We start from the raw sequence: 21,454 nt of genomic DNA on the forward strand, positions 1-21,454 counted from the left end.
GTAGGCAAATATTTCAAAATCTGAGAAACTCTGAAATCTGAAACACTTCTCATCCTGAACATTTTGTAATGAGGGATACTCAACCTGTAAGAGTTAGTCTCTCATTCCATATCAAATGTGGCTTTCCTGACCAGAGATGGGCTTTCCACATGGTTCATCTATGCTCTGTCATGGCCTAGCAACTAGACCTTGGAACACAAAAGCTATTTCATGGCTCTGTCATCCCTTAGCAACTAAGAGTAACTTGCTAGACTTTCTCCATCCATCTGGCAGACAGGAAGACAGAGAGGAAAGGGGGGTTGTTTGTTTTGTAACTTTTATCTGGAAAGGAAACCTGTCACATCTTGCTCATATTCTATGGGTGAGAATTGGTTCTATGGACCTATATGAATGTGGTCTCTGGGGGATGGGGAAGAGCTTCACAGCAATACCTTGTATAATGAAGTGGAGCACACACACACACATATATTTGCTAACCATATCATATATATATATATATATATATATATATATATATATATATATATATATATATAATTATAGTTATATGATTTTTTGCTCAACATTAGGGGCAGGAAAAATTGAGTGAATAATAGAGTATCACATATCCCTGAAGAATAAGACAATTTGGGCAAAATATCTCAGACTGCAGGTACTGGAGAAGGTTTCTAACCATGAAGAGTCTTTTAATGAATGATATAATCCTCTTCATCTCGTGGATTATACATTTATGAAAGAAAATAGACATGAGGTATTGTAATATCATAAAACACAAACAAGCTTCAGCATTTTTCCCATAAGGATCCATGTATCTCAGATATGCCTGTTTTTGTTGTGATCATACACCCAGCTGTTTCCAGCCATATGCTTGAATAAAAAACAAAGGAACTGGTTCCCTACAGAGTAAGGACTTAGGTAGACAGTTTCAAAGTAGATATTTGCTAGGAGAGTGTTGGTTTATTCTTGAGTCACAGGAATATTTGGCTTATTGGCCTCCTGAGAAGTATTTACCCAGAAAGACAAAATGAAACTCATTCTTCAGGTACAGAGAAGAAATTGTTTTTGAAAAAGAAATGTGAGGTCTTATTAGGGCAAAGCTGTTAATTACACACTTCATTATAGTCAAGGTCAATACAGTCTATGAGAGGAGAGGCACTTTTTCATCTCTTCTCTAGGAACAAGGGGAGACAGCTGTTCTCTTGGACAGATCCATTATAGCTTATCACCAGCCGCCAGCCTGTGGAAGGAGCACTATGAAATATGGCTGCTGTCACCAGGAGCCAGAACAGATGCAGAGCTGGTCCAGAGTACAATGGAAAGACAATGAGTACCACGACTTCAAATAGATGGGGTTGCATTGATTTTAATGCCTGTAGGTTCCACCGCATAAAATTCACAGATATTTTTGCCATGATTGCATTATTGATTTCCCTAAAACTGCACAATCTTGCTTTCATAAACATCAGGTACTGACAGTATTAGGCAGCAGTTTTCCCAGTCCAAAGCCTAGTTAAACAGTGTTGGAAAATTGTATATGTTTGCATTTCCTCGTTATTGCTTTACCAGTTTTGATTCCATAAGTGAAACAAGAGTCAGCAAAACAAATATTGCTTCTGTTCTGTTTTAACTGGCCTTCCTGATCAAATAAGGTCAGGATATTTTTTTTTCATTTTATGTTTTTAGGCTTCTCGACAATTTGTTTTACTAAACATTTAGATTTTGTGAGTCTCTGTTCATTAGGAATGAGTTAATGGTTTTCACTGAAACAGGAAAAAGCATATGCTTCCTGGAAAAGAAATACATTTACACAATCCACTAACATTTTCAAATGCTAAAAATGAGATCCAAGAAATGGAGTGGCTTAATTAGAGTATGCTTTACTTTTCTTGGGTTTTGTTTGTTTTATTTTGTTTTCTTACATATATATTCAAATTTCTTCTTCTAAGTATCTGCAACTAACTTTTACTTTTCTAGTATGCCAATTTTACTCATCAAGTAATCTAAGCATTATAGCTTCCAGGTAAGCTCATAATGCTAAAGAAGCAAAGGTGCCTAGTGGTGAAATCTATGACACAATATGTATATGTATACTAAACATTATATGTGTATATATAAAACATGATATCTATAACACATTTACTACTATATTGTATATATTATTAAATACATATTTAATACATGTGTGTGTGTATGTGTGTGTGTATGTGTGTAGAGCTGGCTCCTGTTATACTGAAAGGCATATTTCCATAATATTTTTACTATAAAAGTAACCCTGACTGCACAAAATCTGGAAAAAAATGTACTAATTCCATTACATCCACAGTCTGAGCCACAGACCAGCAGGTGCAGCACCTGAGAGTTTCTTAGCATGTTGAGCCTCTTCTCGGGCCTCAGGAATCAGAATCTCCCTTTAACAGTACCCTTGGGCGATATGTGTGCACATTAAATTTTAAAAACACTAGTCTAAAATATGAATCACCCTTAATCTCCCCAGGTGACCCCTGTCAATATTTAGGTGTACTTCCAATACTCTTTCTTTTCCATGCCTATCTTTTAATGTAAATCTTGAAAGTCTTAATTTTATTAAATTTCTGATGATACATTATGTTTTTAAGAAATACCAATAGAGTTCTAATGCTTTGAATGTATTCAGGTTTTTTTAGTTCTAATGAGGAATATTATTTTAATAGCAATTGTAATTAATTTGAGATAAAATCTTCTGTTTTTTATTTTTTAATTGATTTTATTTTTTAAAACATGACAGTGAAATGCATTACATTTCTGATTACACATATAGATCACAATTTTTCATATCTCTGGTTGTATGCAAAATATGTTCACGCTAATTCATGTCTTCATACATGTATTTTAAATAATGATGCCCATCATATTCCACCATCCTTGCTAACCCCCTGCTCTCTCCCCTGCCCTCCCTCCTCTCCCCTCCCACCCGTCTGCCCTATCTAGAGTTCCTCTATTCCTCCTATGCTCCCCCTCCCTACCCCACTATGAGGCAGTCACCTTATATCAGAGAAAACATTTAGCATTTGTCTTTTGGGGATTGGCTAACTTCACTTAGCATTATCTTCTCCAACTCCATCCATTTACCTGCAAATGCCATGATTTTATTCTCTTTTATCGCTGAGTAAAATTCCATTGTGTATTATATGCCACGTTTTTTTTATCCATTCATCTACTTAAGGGCATCTAGGTTGGTTCCACAGTTTAGCTATTGTGAATTGTGCTGCTATAAACATTGATGTGGCTGTGTCCCTGTAGTATGTTGTTTTAAAACCCTTTGGGTATAGTCCAAGGAGAGGGATAGCTGGGTCAAATGGTGGTTCCATTCCCAGATTTCCAAGGAATCTCCATACTGCTTTCCGTATTTGTTGCACCAATTTGCAGTCCCACCAGAAATGTATGAGTGTACCTTTCCCCCCCAAAATTCTCGACAACAATTATTGTTGTTTGTCTTCATAATAGCTGCCATTCTGACTGGAGTAGGATGATATCTTAGAGTAGTTTTGATTTGCATTTCTGTAATTGCTACAGATGATGAACATTTTTTCATATTTTTGTTTATTGATTGTATATCCTCTTCTGAGAAGTGTCTGCAGACCTTAAACTATACTACAGAGCAATAGTAACAAAAACAGCATGGTATTGGCACCAAAACAGACTGATAGATTAGAGGACATAGAGACTAACTCACAATATTACAATTATCTTATATTAGACAAAGGCGCCAAAAACATGCATTAGAAAAAAGAGAGCCTCTTAAATAAATGGTGCTGGGAAAACTGGAAATCCATGTGCAAAGAAATTAAATTAAACCCCTATCTCTCGCCATGCAGAAAACTCAACTCAAAGTGGATCAAGGATCTAGGAATTAACCCAGAGACTCTGTGTCTAATAGAAGAAAAAATAGGCCCTAATCTCCATCATGTGGGATTAGGGCCCAACTTCCTTAATAAGACTCCTATAATGCAAAAATTAAAACCAATAAGCAATAAATGGGATGGACTCAAACTAAAAAGTTTCTTCACAGCAAAAGAAACAATCTGTGAGATGAATAGAGAGTCTACATCTTGGGAACAAATTTTTACCCCTCACACATCAGTCAGAACACCAATCTCTAGGGTATATAAAGAACTAAAAAAGCTAAGCACCAAAAATAAATAAATAAATAAATAAATAACCCAATCAAATCTTATGTTTAGTTCAAATCTTATGTTTTTTTGTATCGAAAATTACAAATAGTAATTTTTAAAGTCTTCTACTTAGATTTATAATTTATAAATCTGAGATTTCTTTTTACTATTTGTAGCTTCCATTTTCCCAAAATCATCAACTTAATTTAAGCATCTATTACTGAAAAATATATTTAAACAACTAACTGCTATTTATTGGTACTTTCTATATGTCAGGACATATTATCTAATTAGATTATCATGTTAACACTATGAGATAAGGATTTGTTCTTACCATTTTAAGGATTAAGAAACTATGGTTTGAGGGTTAGGGAGATAACTCAGTGGTAGAAGAATTGCCTAGTATGTTCAATCCCTGTACCACAATCAATCAATCAATAAATAGATAAATTTAAATTACTGTGTTTTAAAAGGTTAGATTAAAATGTTGCTTTTTATCTATATTCTCTCCAATATTTATTATTTGTGTTCTTTTTGTGGGGGCTGTGGGGTACTGGGGTTTGAACTCAGGGGCACTCAACCACTGAGCCACACCCCAGCCCCTATTTTGTATTTTATTTAGAGTTAGGGTCTCACTGTGTTGCTTAGCACCTTGCTTTTACTAAGGCTAGCTTTGAACTTATGATTCTCCTGCCTCAGCCTTCTGAACCGCTGGGATTACAACTACGTGCCACTGCACCCAGTGATTATATGTATTCTTAATGACTGTCATTCTGACTGGTGTGAGATGAAATATCCATGTAGTTTTGATTTTAATTTCCCTAATTGCTAATAATGTTGAACATATTGCATGTATTGCTGTTCATTTTTTATTTCTTCTTTTGAGCAGTATCTGTTTTTAGTCCATTTGCCCATTAATTAATTGGGTTATTTGATTTTGGGGTGTAAAGTGTTTTGAGCTCTTCATGTATTCTATATATTAATCCTCTGTCAGAAAAGTAGCTAGCAAAGATTTTCTCCTGGGTGTTCTCTTTTCACATTCTTTATTGTTTCCTTTGCTATATAGAAGCTTTCTAATTTGATGCTGTCCCATTTATTAACTCTTGGTATTATTTCCTGAGCTTTAGGGGTCCTATTGAGAAAGTCATTGACTGTGCCAAAAGTTGGAGCATTGACCTTAGTTTCTAGAAGTTCCATATTTTCTAATCTAATTCCAAAGTCTTTGATCCATTTTGAGTTGATTTTTGTGCAGGATGAGAGATAAGGGTCTAGTTTCATTATTTTACATATGGATAGCCAGTTTTCCCAGCACCATTTTATTTAAAAGGCTGTCTTTTTTTCCAATGTGTGTTTTTGACACTTTTGTCAAGGATCAGATAACTATCTATATGGGTTTGTCTATGGATTTTCTGTTGTGTATATTTGGTCTATTTGTCTGCTTTTATGCCATTACCATAGAGTTTTTGTTACTATAACTCTGTAGTATAATTTGAAGTCAAGTATTGTGACACCTCCAGCATTGATTTTTTATTTTTTATTTTTTTTTTTTGGCTTAAAATCGCTTTAGCTATTCTGGGTATTTTATTCCTCCAAATGAATTTTAGGACTGTTTTTTCAAGTTCTGCAAAGAATGTCATTGGTATTTTGATGGTGTCAAAATACCAATGCATTGAATCTGTATATTGCTTTTGGTATGTATGATCATTTTAATTCTGTGAATTAGTACAAACACCATAGAAATCAGTATGGAGGCTCCTTAAAAGACAAGATATGGAGCCACCATATGACCCAGCAATGCTACTTCTCCATATTTATCATGAAGAATTAAAGATATTTTACTACAGTGATACATGCATATCCATGTTTACAGCAGTATAATTTATAATAGCCAAACTATGAAACCAGACTAGGTATTCATCAATGGATGAATGGATAAATAAAAATGTGGTATATATACACAATGGAGTTTTATTCAGCCATAATGAAAAATAAAATGATGGGATTTGCAGGAAAATGGATGGAACTAGAGATCATCATGGCAAATTTTTCTCATGTGTGGAAGGTAGAGAGGATAAAGGAAAAGAAAGTTGGGAGTGGATCTAAAAGTCAAAGGGAAATCAGTAAAGGGACCAAGTGGTGGGAGATGAAGAGGGAGGGGAGAAATGCTAGGGAGTGTTATTAGCCAAATTATATTGTTAAATTGTGTGCATGTATATATATGTAACAATAAATCCCACCAATATATGCAACTACAATGCTCCAATAAAAAATGTGGGGAAAAAAAGTTTAGCTAACTTGCCTAATTTCACAAAGCTCATAATCGTTATACAGCTAAGATTCAAAACAATGATAATAAATACATTTTTAAAAGAACAATTCATACTCAATAGGCAGTCTTTATCTTTTCTTTTAAACAGCATTCATCTCATAGTAATATTAATATTTCTTCAACATTAAGAAACAGAAAATTCCATCTATTGAATTTACTGCTATAAATTTACCGATGAACTGAACACACTTCACCAGCTCTATGGTGACAAGTGAACAGAAACAGCAGACTCCCCAGTGAGGCCACAGATTGATTTTCACACAGAAACAGTGACTCTTCTAATATCCCATGGAAATCTGAATGAACCCACTATTACACTGAAGAGTGCACAGAAGGCATATACTCACCTAAGCCATCTTGGAATACTGCTTTGAATGGAAATTTTAAGGTTGAAGTCAAGATGATCTTGACATAAACCCTGAACTCTAGTTAACAAAGGTGTTTCCCTTGTTAGAGTAGGTTAATAATACTAAAACTGCTGCACGATTATCCTGAGAATAGAGTAAGTAAATGAATGGCAGATGGTAGGATCCCCATTTTCATTGTTAGTGAGGCAGGTTATAAATAAGTAAGGGAGAAAGATAAAATAAAACCTGGTGGTACTGGATTAGATTCAGAAATATAAATATAAATTTATATTTAGCTTAATATAGATATCTAGATAGAATTCTAAATGTGTGTGTATATATGGGTTAGTATACAAGCACATTCCTCTCGCTCTTTTCACTGGGAGGGGCTAGAAGCAGTGACACCCAGCTATTAACGAGTACACCCGGAATCCCCATCTTCATTTCTAAGATCATTTTCCAAGAAAAGAACCAGAGCTCCTTGAAGAAATGACTGATTTGGAGGCAGAGGCAGGGGAAAGATGAACCAAGAGCATTTTGTCGTGATGGAAAGTAAGGAAGTGCTCAGAACATCATGGTAAAAAGATTTACATAGGGATACAGCAGCCAACCTGAAAGAACCCCCAATGATGGAAGCTGGAATCTTTTGAGCAACAAAGCAAATAATATGGGATTAGTAACCCAAAGAATTTAATAAATATCCGTGGGTCTATCTGTACTGATACAAATAAATGATTGAACAAAAAAAAAAAAAATAGGGGACCATAAACAAATCTCCAGTACAGAAGGATGCCAAATATCTACTCCCCCAAGAAGGTACTAGAGTTTCACTATCCATTCCTTGAGTTTGGCCTGCACCTGTGTCTTGCTTACAATGGGGAAGCATGAGGTGTAAATGACAATGCAGAGACCTGGCAAACACCTGGCAAACCAGTGACCAGGGTTAACACCATTAGTAGAAAATCATGTTGATGGTTTTCACCCTGTATATGATGTGCTGGAAATGCAACTCTGCTGCCTCCTTCCCCAAAACCCATAAACTCCAGTTTAGCCATGAAAAAACCATCAGACAAATCCAACTGAGGGACATTCTGCAAAATACTGGTCCTCAATTAGTACTCCTTAGAGAACTGCCAAGGAAAGTCTTAGAAATCGTCACAGACCAGAGAAGACTCAGAAGACATGACAGATAAATGACATCCAGAGTTATCCTTTTTATAATCAATCATTATCAACCTAAAATTTAATATCATAAAGAGGAGGCACAGAAGAAAACAAATGAAACCCTGATTAAGGTGGCGTTTGATTAAGAGTAAGACAACAACAGGAAATACTGGATGAGGGATCAATGAAAATTTCTGCACTTTGTAACTTCCCTGTTAACCTAAGAATATTCTAAAATAGAAAGTTTATTGAAAAGAAAAGGAAATAGATAAAAGTATTAGTTCAGGATTATTTGGAAGAAGAAAGACAAAATCTTTTCTTTCACCACTAACAGTCTGATAAACTCTGATCTGTAAAGCATAAGCTTAAGGGCAACTTAGTCTTTTTCTCCCAGTTTGAAGTTTCCTATTGTATTGAGGTGATTTTAAACTCTTTGCTACACTCAAAAGTATTTTTCTCTTGAGATTCTGGAAGTCACAACATTCTGTTCTTTGTTCTTTTATCCACCCCCATCATATTTTGCTGCAAACTTTGTCATTGTCAAGGCACAGTTGACTGGCTCTATAAGCGATTTGCTGTTTCTGTCTGTTCCTCATAATCTGGTGTTATTTAGGTTTATTAAAGGGAACAATCTGTCACTAAGATCCAGGTACAACTGCATCATTACCAAGCCATCCAAAATTCAACATTGATGATGTATGGAAGCGTACACACGACAGGCATCACAGTTACATATTTAATAAGGATATCACATTTGATTACAAATTAAACTACACAATAACCTCCATGCTGTTCTCTAGTTACAGTTTCAGAAAGTAGCTTTCTGTTCAATAAAGTCTCATCGCATCAATTATGTCTTCCATAAATATGCAAAAAAAGAGCACCCATTTCTAGTTAATAGTCAAGCTTAATAGTTTTGCAAATCATCTGAATAATGAGTGTAAAACAATGACAAACATGCTTTTTATAACCACTCATCATGAACCTAAAATTTAATATCCTAAGTTTGTTAGATGGCTAGGTCTCTTATTTAGGTGCAAAAAACGGGGCAAAGATAAAGCTGGTAAATAAGAGAGTGATAGCCTACATGGTCTTCTAAGTAGAATTTTGATGTTTGGTTAATATCTCGGCTTAGATAAGTAAGGAGACATTTGCAAGCTGCGATTGTTTTTATTTGCTAGTGAAATCAACAATTTTTTGATCTCTTTCTCCCTCTCTCTCAACTGTTCCTGACATCTGCTTTCTTCTTTACCATTCATTTTTCTTTTCTTTCCTTTCTCTTTCTCCCTCCTCCTCCTCCTCCTCCTCCTCCTCCTCCTCCTCCTCCTCCTCCTCCTCCTCCTCCTCCTCCTCTTCCTCCTCCTCCTCCTCCTCTTCTTCTTCTTCTTCTTTTAAATTAAAATGTTCCTGGCATCTGTTTTCTTCTGTGGTTTGCATTGGACGGAGTGAGGGGAGAATTCTTCCAGCCATATTTTAACCATGAAATGTCTTCTCTAAACGGTATTCCCTTTATTGTTCCCAGACAATCGTTAGAGGTAACAAACCCTGCAAGGAAAGCTCCATCAACGGCCTGCTGGAGGATTTCGACCACATCTCTGTGACTCGCTCCAACTCCCTGAGGAAAGAAAGCCCACCCACCCCGGACCCAGGAGCCGCCAGCCACGGCCCAGGCCACTCGGAAGAAAATGGCTTCGTCACCTTCTCGCAGTATTCCAGTGAATCCGACACCACGGCAGACTTCGCCACCGAGAAGTACAGGGAAAAGAGTCTCTACGGAGACGAGCTGGATCCCTACTCCAAAGGCAGCCACGCCATCAAGCAAAACGGGCACGTCCTGAAGATGAAGCACGGGGAGGCCTACTATTCCGAGGTGAAGCCTTTGAAGAGTGACATTGCCCGATTTCCCGGCGATTATCACGCACACTTGGACTCGCTGAGCAAACCGGGTGACTATAGTGACTTCAAGTGGGACTACCAGCGGGCCTCCAGTAGCTCCCCGCTGGATTACCCCTTCCAATTCACGCCTTCCAGAACTGCAGGGACCAGCGGGTGCTCCAAGGAGAGTCTGGTGTACAGCGAAAGTGACTGGGGACCCAGCCTGGACGACTATGAGAGGAGGCCAAAGTCCTCGTACCTGAATCAGAGGAGCCCTCAGCCGGCCATGCGGCAGAGGTCCAGGTCAGGCTCAGGGTTGCAGGAACCCATGATGCCATTTGGAGCAAGTGCATTTAAAACCCATCCCCAGGGACACTCCTACAGCTCCTACACCTACCCTCGCTTGTCCGAGCCCACAATGTGCATTCCCAAGGTAAAGTGTGCTGCCTCTTTTCTCCCAGTGTCCACAAAGACGGTACTAGAACTGGCTGCCTATAGAGTCAGATTGAAAAGAGTTTGCTTGTCTGTTCCATAAAAATCCACATCCAAATCCTACCATATTTCCACCCAAGTGCAGAGGCTTTCAGGCGAGGTCCTTCTTTCATTAAATTCAAAATCTGTCCTTTCAGATCTTCCTATGAGGTTTCAGACTAAAAGGCAAAGACGATCTTACCTAGTTGAAAGATTGTCTGATATCTTGATGTTAAATACTTTGTGATCATGTTTTATTAAGTTCTCCATTAAGGAGTTAATAATTTGAGGCTATCGGAGGGATTAATATAGTAGTTACCACATTCTCCCAAAGTCTTCATGATCCTGGCCAATAGGAAAAAAAATCAGGAAAATGTGGTGAGTTTTTATAAAGCTAATTTTATCCAACTCAGGGTACAGACCTATATTTTAAGAGTATGTCCTTAACTCAATCTTAGTGCTGATGTAACACTTTTTCCATGAAATTTGAGGGGTAATAGATAGGAGCTAGTTGATGGGCTATTTTGTTATACTTTTTTTAAAAAAAAATTTGTTTGTGATTCTTAGCTTGTCTTTAAAAAAAAATGTTTTAAATGTTGACTAGTGGAAATTTGCTTTGAAATTAGACTGGTCCATGATTTACCAAAGTTGGAGAAACATTGTTGGAGAAGTTACCAAATCTTTATTCACAGCACCGACTTTGCCATGAGGATCTAAGCCTTTTGGAAATACCTTAGAGAGTTTGCAAGGAGCTGACTTTCCCATGGGAACTTAGGAATGTCTTTGTGTCTCACTTATACAACGAAAATTAAAATGCAGCGTTTGGTGGTAGATTGTGAATTACACAAAGGTCTCAAGCCAGTTGAGATGGACATGACTTCTAGAAGGGACAGCATCCACATCTGTACCAAAGGCATTCTGCTCAACAGTTTGATGGGCAGCATAATAAAAAATTCTGGAAGGAAAGCGGATTAGTTAGATTTTCAGCTCTATGATACAAACACCTGACAAGAATGACTTAGAGGAGGAAAAATTTATCTGAGCACACAGTTTCAGAGATCTTAGTTCATGGTTGTCGAACTCTATTGTTCAGAGCCTTTGGTGATACAGAGTATCATGGCAGAAGGGCATGACAGAGGAAAACTGCTCATGTATGATAGATATGAAACAGAAAGAGAGAAAGAGAGAGAGAGAGAGAGAGAGAGAGAGAGAGAGAGAGAGAGAGAGGGGCCTGAGGGATAAGATAAATACCCAAGGCTAGGTCCCCATGTCCCCAGTGACTCATTTCCTCTAGCCAGTCCCCACCTGTCTACAGTTACCACCCAGTACAATAGTGCCTTCAAATTATTAACTGATCAAGTGCATTAAATCTGTGGTTAGGTTTAGATTCTAGTAATATAATCATTTCATCTCCTGCATTAACACCGGAATGTTGGGGGCAGGGGAGGACACCGCATATCTAAACCATAACAGCAAACTTGCCTACATGTGTCTGCTTTGTTGACTACAGATAGCTAATATTTTTTCTTTGCTTGTTATTTCTCATAAACCCTCTCCAAGATGTTGAAGAGAAGCCATTTAGGGACATTCTGGAAGTGACTTAAGCTATGTTTTAGAAAAAGAAAGGAAGAAAAGAAGGAAGGAAGGGAAAAGCTACTATTTTATTTCCCAAGATATAAAATTAAAAATAAGTTATGAGAAAGGAAGAACTCAAATATATTCCTCCAGCTAAAATGCAAAGAACCACAGTGTTTTTCTCCTCACCATGTTAATGTATTTGAATGCCCATGGTCAAGGTATCATAAATGCCTTCACTTCCCATCAATCTTGGGAGGTAGATTACTGGGAAAAGGTCTAATTAAACAACTCTCATGTGGATTCCTATGCATGTATCATGATACATGAGGTAGTTTACTCTGTTTTCCTATTCATATCACTCTACGAGTCCCCATGTCAGAGGAAACAGTCCTAGAATTAAATAAGCAAATTAAGCATGTTCAATAGCTGACTTGAGTTATATCTGCAGGCATTGAATGTTGATGGTTATTTTATCTAGGAGTAAAGAATAGAATTTTGTGTGTATGTAGTATGGCTGAACACACGTTAGAGAGCTCTTATTGGTCATAGTCATAGAAAAAATGTTGCTCAGAGTTGGCAGCTTTTCAACCCTGGAGCCATATTTAGTCCAAATGACATGTTTGGCTCACCAAATATTCATTTCCAACATGAAAATTGGAAATTCAAGATATTTTACTTAGAAGTCTCAATTTTTGGAGCTTCAAACTTCTGTTGGAAAAAAAATAGTGGGTGGGGAGTGGTCTGGCATCCCTGTGCCCACATTTTCACACAGCATTAGAGTAGAATCATCTGGGCATAAAATTCACCCCCTTAGAGGGGACATAGGATCCCCAGTTTAGAAAATGCTCTGCCCAGCCTATTTTATTCATTTTTCCCATTAGTCTAATCCCTCGAGCTTTTTAAAATTTAACTCAATACCAGCAATCCCTGCCCACTTGTTTGCCAGAAGAGGAAACTGAGGTTCAAAGAGTCACAAAACATGCTTAATTTCATAATTAGCTGTCTGCTAAACAAAGGCGAGAATTCAAGTCTGGTGTTTCTTCCAAACTAGCACCTACTCGCTATATGGGCATAGTTTATTTTGGGGATTTAACTGAATTTGCCAGTAAAATCCATTTAAGTACAAAGTAGCCTTCCTCTTTGGCTAAGAAGAGGAAGGAAGGAGAGAGAGAAGGAGTAATCTTCATCATTCCTTGAAGACTCCTCTTCTTGCAAATTTCCAAATATAAGTCAAAGCAGATCTGCTCTGAAATCTGGCCTTCCAACAACCCCAGAAATAATGCAGAAACTATTGTGGCTCAGGAAAATGATATCAGCATATTCACCCATGGGAACATCAACCAAGGGCTTCTCAGCCCTTATAATCAGAGCTTCAAAGAGCAGTCCACTCCTCTGTATTTCTATAGAAAACCTGTGAGAAATTCATGAGCAGGTTTTATGGGAGAGTGAGGGCAGGAAGCATGTTGATAATTAAAGCATTTGCTTGATTAAAAATACAACATCTCTCTAAAAAGACTTAAGTGCCTATGTCTTTAGTACTGTACTCTTAGAAATCTACCAATTGCATTTGAATTTCCAGCTGAGGGAAGAAATAGCAATCACAACTCATATCTTTTGGCTTTGCCCCGTAGCAATTTCTAAAGGAGGGCGAATAATGTTTACACCTCCAATAGTAAGAGAAAACATAAAACTCATGGAGATTTCCAGATGGAGCAAAAATGAGGAGGGTGTGTGTGTGCGTGTGTGTTTGACACTAGTTTTGTATTTTTGCTTAAAGAAAATAAAAAATAGTAATGTTAACTCTTGTAAAAACTCCTCCAGTGTTATCTCCTACCTGATTTTCCTGTTAGCATGACAGGAATCAGGAGTGTCATGAAATCTAATGATAGGAACCTCTACTCTCCACTTTTAAATGTTTTTCACTGGGGCTGAGCAGACAAAACTTTGAGGTGGGCAAAAGTCAAACTAAAACCATACAGTACCATTTACACCACAGAGGTATAAAAACTGCCAGATATGGAGAGAGAATGCTTTCCATACTCCCATGCAGATGTATCTGCCTTAGAGAGAGGAGAGCTGGCTAGAGATATTGCCACTGTGTATTTGTTGTGGCTCATCCAATGTTCTCCAGGGATCAGGCAGCTGCTGGCTTGTATGTTGGTGCTGACCTAGCACATCCATTTCTTGCTCTGACTGTAACCACTGAGAAGCCCCAGCATATTAACAATTCTACCAGTTCATTAGGCATTTGCTGTATGCCATTTACACACATTATCTTATGGAGCCTAACAGCCCCATCAGGCAAGAACTCTTGCCTCTGTTGTACAGGTGAGGAAAAGGGTTTTGAGAGACTCAGTAACTGCCTGGCCAGTCCTCTCACAGCAAAGCTGGGATCCAACTCTGGATTTAGCCCCTTCACTAGACACGGGATCCAACCTCCATGGCACGAGGCAGCTTCTGGGAGTGCGAGGTTTTAACCTACCTTCTTACAACTCTTTTTAATACCTGAAATAATGAAGCTGCATTGACAATTAAGTTAGCTATTAATACAACAATCCAGTTGCACCATCTTGTTCCACTTAATAGTAGGGTTTCTAAACTTGACACTATTGACATTTGGGACCTACTGATTATTTGTTATGAGGGGATGTCCTATTTATTCATCATAAGGTATTCAACAGCATCCTTGGCCTCTATCCATAGATACCAAAAGCACCCTGCCTCCCTCCCTCTTGTAACCACCAAACTATTTCCACAAACTGCCAATGCCTCATAGGTAGAGGAATATAAAATCACTTGGGTTGAGAACCACCACTCTGTAGCTACCATCGATCAAGTGCTTAGGAGAAGAGTTTAGGTTTTGTAAATAAACTGCAAAGTTGAGCCCTTGGAGTACTTACTAACTGTGTGGTTTTGTCTGTGCCTCAGTTTCTTCATCTGTAGAGTGGTTTAAAGCTTTGAACTTGGGGTAAGAATTTAAAAAGAATAATAAACATAGAAGAGTTAGCATATGGCAGGTGCTCAGTATTAACACTTATTCCCAGGAATACTTCTGGATGGAAAACATGTCACCATATACACATATGCTGGCCATAGACATTTTCTCTCTGTATAATCTTTTCTATATTCTCAAAATATGAGAACAAATTCTGTCTGACCACTTGCATGGCCCCTCTGTACAACCTATAATTATGACTGTCCTCATTTTAGACAAGTGGGTCACAGAAGTCCAGAGTAGCTTAGTGACTTCCTCAAGGACATGCAAAACCTTGGCAACTGAGCTGGCTTGGGGACCCCGATGCCACCAACGTTTGCCTCATTTTGTAGAATGGAAGTGAAATTCTCAGACCTTTCAAGGGAGCCAGAGGCTAAGTGAAAACCGTCTAATTATATATCTAAAAAAAAACCACAAAAACACTCTATTTCACCCTATCACCTCCTCTGCTTAGGACAACAAGGGTGACCAGTGCTATATTCCAGGGTGTCACAGACGGATGGCACATTAAGGGGTCTAAGGAGTTAAGAATGATGGATGTAAATAAAAGTCTGTCAGGATTCCCTAGACCTTTCTTCTGGGGTCACCTATGCAATGGTTTTCCACTGCATAGTAATCACTTTGCTTTCTCTGGAAGGAAAAATCACTAAACTCAGTGTGCTGAGTCTTCCTGCATCAGTAGCTTAATGATTCACTGTTCTTTATGGCATGCATCATGCCCAGGAACAAAACTATCAGCTCCTTTTCTACTGAGGATCCCAGTAGAACACCTTTCAGAGACCGGTTAGGGCCCTAATACCTTATGAAATAACATTGCTAATAAATCCTAGTGGCTGCACTAAAAAGTCTGAGAAAGAAAGGAAGAGAAAAAGAAGAACCAAATAATTTAATGTAACAATAGGTATTATTGCCTTTAGGTTTGTTTTCCATACGTATATGCTCCTAAAGGGTGTTCATTAAGGTTCATAAAGCATTCAAAGTGGTGATTCAGTGTGACAACTCTAACATCTGTCCCTTCTGATAGAGACTTTAGCATATGAATGGATGCATTTTCCTGTGAATGCTCATGGGGTTCAAAGTTAATTGTGTTTTGGTCATTTTGTGTGGGTTTTCCCATTACCAAATTAAAAACAAAATGATTCTGAGCTGGTATTGTCCATCCCTGTTCTCTAGAAGGCTCTGACACATTTGAACAATATGCTGAGGCAAGGAGCCAATCCCCACAGGCACAGAGTTCCTCAGCATTGCTGCAGGCTATGAGGGATCCCAGGTCAGAGCAATCTGCTCTGTGGCACTGCTCTTGAATAGAGGATGCATTCTTGGGGTTTGGAGCAGCAGCTATGGGGGATTAATTGGATATGCCGATTGAGAGGTAGAAGAAGAGCCTGAAACGCCTGTGTGCTTGAGCCTGCTGATTATGGATTTAGTCTTTGTGGATGCTGGCTTTGCCTATTTGCAGAGGTCATGAAATGCTTGTCTGAACATGCATTTCAGCATGCATTCACCATGGATTTTGTAAGGCAGAAAAGTACGTGGCTCTTCAAACTTCATGTCAGAAGGTATATGCTTCTACATGCCTAGATGGGAATCTGATAGAATGGTTGGGAGAGATTTCTGGCAAAACCATCAACAATGGCAAATAGTTTTGTCCTGCATGCAGTGTGGAAATCCTGCAAGTGTGTAACCATCTAGAACTTAACCTACATTGCAAGCCCCCTGCATTAGCACCTTAGGGAGACACCTTGATTTTACAGGTGCCACCAGGGCCTGCTTATTACTATCACTCATTGACAGTGGTCATGTGTGCTTCCCTCTTTTTTTGAAATTAAACATCAGCTGAAACTGTGTCCTATGCCCCTTTATCATCCCACCAGGGTGAATGAAATATTCACTATGGAATAGGGTTGCTCCTTTTTGTAAACGAAAATAAGTATCTCAGAAGAGATCAACCATGGCTGGGTACTAGCAGGAGTAGCAGCAACTGTTTTTTTAGAATGCAATTGGAGATAAAATAGTCCCTTAACACCCTGCAATTTGAAAGACAGACTGGAGAAGTCAGGTTTAACCACCTAGATCAGAACAGCAGAGGGTGAAATCCAAAGATGGAGTTAGAAGAATCCATCAGCCACAGGCCAGCTGGTCTACCCACACGAGGGCAAGTAGGAAATAGCTCCCTATCAGTGGTGTTTCCTGCTCAGTGTGGGGAATATTGGAACTGTAAGGCACAACCAGACTTCATGAATCCCCTTGCCCTAATTACCAGTCTCTGAAATATTCCTGCAGAAAAAGCAAGTTAATGATTCTCCCCAGAATTCTTACAAGACATCATTTTCCCTTCCCCAAAGCCAAGGCTGGTCCTATTAACATTCTTCCTTGAGTCGAGTCAGGACAATTCAAGATGTCCTTACCCTGGTCAGATAATAGAGTACTATGATTCTCTTTGATTGTGAATTTGATTTATGTAGAACAAGCAAGCAGCACTTGATCTGTGGTTGTATTTTGTTCTGTTTTTAAAAGGGGATGAGCAGTCTCTTTGTTTCCTTGTGCTCCCCAAAGGTGTATTGGAGATCCACTTAAGCACTGAAAGCATCTTCCTCCCATCTCCTGTAACTCTCCACCTTTTACAGAGCACTTCACAGTCCCCATTAACACCCACACCCCAGTGCAGCACCATCCAGCCACGTCCTCCCTGTCCTCAATGCCCAAGGTTGCTGTGACAGATGCTGCAGCAGAATTGTTTTTCTTCCTTTTCTTTCTCCCACCTTCCCTCACCAAGGCTTTTTTTTCTTCCTCCAGTCTTGGCACAAAATGGTCAAATGATGTTCTACTGCAGAATTCAATTTCACAGTTCAGTTAGGTCCTTGATTACACTGCCAAATTCAGATTAATGTGCATTTAACTAACATGGATCAGGGGAATTCTGGCTGACAGCCAGCTGTAATCGGAGCAATTGATAGCTGTGTGGAGCTTTATGCCCTGCCTACCCCAGCATACCTCTGCTGAAATTGATTGATTAAATGAATTCATTGCTATAATTATTTATAATTTTGATAAATCACAAGCCTGTGTCTGACCCTATCTTTGGGATGCTGCCCTGTGTGTGAAAGGGTAGTCGAGCTAGATTGTTAACTGGATATTATTTATTCCTATATAATACAGCCTTTCCCCCCACCTCCTGGCCTTTTTCGATTTTGAATAGAGACATGAAAAAGCATGTTTCTGTAAGAATTAATTATATGATATGCTAAAAATGGTATCAGGAAATTAAAAACCAAGTATATGTTCTTAACCACTTCAAAAAAGGAAGGAAATCACAAATACTTAATCATTCTGTCAGTATTTTTAAAGATTCCTATAGAGCGAATTCCTTCTTAAAATGTGGCAGATTTTCAATGACCATTAGTAGTTTCATACTGCGGCTCAGGAGTTTGGCAGCCTGGGTGATACTCTGCAAAACAATCCATCTACTCTTCTCTGATTTCACCATGCCATATGGAAATTCCCCCTTAAGGTATGCAAACTGTGGCCTCATTGGTAAGGAGTTATTTGTTTCAAAAATCCAAGATTGTTTTCTCTAATGGAATGGAAAGAAAGTCTTTGTTGTATCTATTGTTTTCCCTCCTCCATAGCTGCTTTTCTCTCCTGTTCAGCAGCTCTCAGCTTGTGCAATAAGGTCTTCCAGGGTAAATGACATACATAAATCTTTTGGAAATGACATGGAGCATTGGATTCACTAACCTCAGGTCCAATTCTATTGCACTGCAATTTTACTAAATGATTGGATCCTACATTTCTTTCATGATGCAATAGATAGTCCTGCTCATATAAACTGTGTGCCTACTCCTTTTTCTTCTGGAATATATTATCAAATAAGATTGTAGAAAAGACCATGCAATTCAAGGTTCACTCCTTTGCACACTTTTCTTAACATGCATGAGTACATGTGTGCAAAACTGTATGTATAGATAAGTTCATAATTTATGTTTTACCTATTGTCAAATATAGGCTATCATCAAGAGTAAAGACAATTCATAGTAGGAAAATCAAATAATTCTAAATGTTTAAGGCGGGGAGAACTTATCACAGGAAAAAGCTTCGGCTTTCTTGCTGAAAAGAACATAAAGAAGAACAGCTTGAGCGCTGGTATAAACAAACACCAAGTTCTTCTCTGACCAAAGCAAAACTGAAACTGAACTAATTATTACATAGGTGATCTACTTATTTTGCTGTGATGTCTATTTGTGTGTGTTTTAAGCTTAATTCTCTCAGCCAAGATTTTTTTTTTCAGTTATTTATCTTCCATTCACTTCCCCTAAGCATTATCATTCATCATTTTCTGGTCCAATTTTCACATTTTCCTCCAGGCTGCTCAGACATCTGGACCCCCAGTGAAACACCGTGACCAGGCTTTATCTCTGTAGTTGTCACTGCAGTCTTTCCACCTCTGTCTTGACTGTGCCCCACTCCCCACCTTGTCACTGTTACCTGTCTCTGTGATTTTGTGCAGAATTCAAGTGCTAAAATAATTCTGGATGGGAACCCTCATTCTAACTTCTTAGTAGCCTTGGGTCCTTTGCATGACATATTTCAACCTACTATGTCTCAGTCACATTATTGGTAAAATGGAATACTTTGGGGGCTTATTTTATAACTTGTGGTTTAAATGCAGTAATAAATAGAGTGCCTTGAATAGTTCCTGGCATTAATAACAAATATCATTATTAGCATTCATATTTATCAGTCCAGTAAGAATATCTTCTAATAAAGCAATTGCTTAATCAAAGAAGCCACACTTTGACTTCAGTAAAATGCCTGTGCATTTGGTGAGGAATAAAGTGTTCCAGCCTTGATTATATAGATAAGGGGGGGTGGCAATTAATGGTAGAAAAGCCAAGGCAGGCAAGAAAACAGGCAAATAGTACCAGTGTCCTGACCAATGGGACATGGCAACAAAGGACTGGACTTAGTAGAAGAATCTGGTTGCATAATCCTATTGGGAGCATGGGGCCATTTGCCTTGGATTGATTTGGGGAGAATTTCATCTCCATAAGCCTCAGTTTTATCATCCACAAAATGTAATAAAGTGCTCATTAGTTGATTCTAGGAGTGTAAAATAATGAGGCTGGCCACAAATGTGTGGGCCAGTGAAGTGTACCATCATGGAATCCACAGTTGGGTTCAGAACCAACTGAAGGTCATGGTTCAGCAACATGGTGGAGACAACCAGGATCACTCATGTACTTCTCCTTCAGCTTATTTGTCCTCTCTTCTCCCCTTGAATAGATGAAAGCCCTGGGGAAAGATCACATGTTCCATTTTAGGAAGCAAATCGTTCATTCTTCTTTGAGTACTTAAGTTTGGTTCTGAAAATTATCTCTTGTGGGTAGGGGTTGTCCTTTACTGCTTTCTGAAAAGTCTGCACTCTTACCAGCAGCCATAAAAGATAATTGCACCTTTTTGTCTAAAAGAACTAATTTCAAAGATGTTTAGCTCCCAGCAAAGAACTCTGACTGCTGCCTTCCTTCTGTAACTGGAAATTGTCCCCCTCACGCAGGCAGGAGCCCTCTTCTTTGTGCCACAAGCCAGATGTTAAGAGTAGACCCCAATCATACTGCTGACAGGGGATAAGGGAGACAAGAGACCTAATGCCGTGTACAGTGGTGTTTCCAATTCCTATGGGACACAGCTTTCCTGTGTGTAATGTGTCTTCGGAGATAGTTATACATGCTTGTGGTGAATGAATGCAATTTTGTTTAAAGTGCAAAAACAAATCCTCCAGGAAAGACCTAGGGAGATGACAGCATGGAAAGGTTCCCATGACACACTTTCAAAAATAAAAATCAAAGACTTTGCTTCTCTGCACACCCTGGCCTTGCTGACTAGCCTAGATTTTGTAAATCCCAAGACCAATTTAAAGGAAGATCCAATTGTTTAATTTACATTGACATTAATCTCTCCCCACCATTGTGTGTGCATATAGACACATAGAAGAATTTTCCTTGTGTAACACAAATACATAGCCTTAGAAAAAAATCAGCCTGTTTTCTAATAGAATATTTTCATTGTAATATATTTTTCAATATATTTTAAAGCCAATATATTACAATGAAAAGCACCATGTCTGATTATTTTGAGAATTTATTTTCAGGAATATATTTGGCACCTTACATTATACATCTTCAATAAACGCTTACTAGTTTAATTAATATCACTTTTTATTAAATCACTTTTTATTTTACTGTTATACTGTTGTGCTATGTACTTTATAACAATAACACTGCCTCGAATGTATTGGCCAGCCACTGTTTGAAACCATTGTGTATTCAACCCTGTGGAGTTCCTATTATTATTATTATTATTATTATTATTATTATTATTATTCAGTTTTAAAGATTAGGGAACTGAGGCTTAGAGAGGCTAGGTGATTTAACTAAAGCCATCAGGTCAGGACTCATCCTTACATGAAAGTCTTCTGCATCTAGGACAGGGTCCCAGCTTAATGGACCTTGTACCTGCGAAGCCCTGGTTACCTGCTGGTGGGTTT

General features: G+C 38.3%; 1 protein-coding gene across 5 annotated transcripts in view; it reads left to right on the plus strand.

Annotated features, from left to right (window-relative positions):
• Positions 1-21,454, plus strand: part of Pak5 (p21 (RAC1) activated kinase 5) — a 345,014-nt gene that overhangs the window by 298,767 nt on the left and 24,793 nt on the right. For all 5 annotated transcript variants that reach the window (XM_078051414.1, XM_040274035.2, XM_021723159.3 and 2 more), the window contains one exon: positions 9,514-10,299. In XM_078051414.1, the coding sequence (XP_077907540.1) occupies positions 9,514-10,299 (786 nt within the window). The remainder of the gene's footprint in view (positions 1-9,513; positions 10,300-21,454) is intronic.

Source organism: Ictidomys tridecemlineatus, chromosome 5, assembly GCF_052094955.1.
Source record: "Ictidomys tridecemlineatus isolate mIctTri1 chromosome 5, mIctTri1.hap1, whole genome shotgun sequence".
NCBI lineage: Eukaryota > Metazoa > Chordata > Mammalia > Rodentia > Sciuridae > Ictidomys > Ictidomys tridecemlineatus.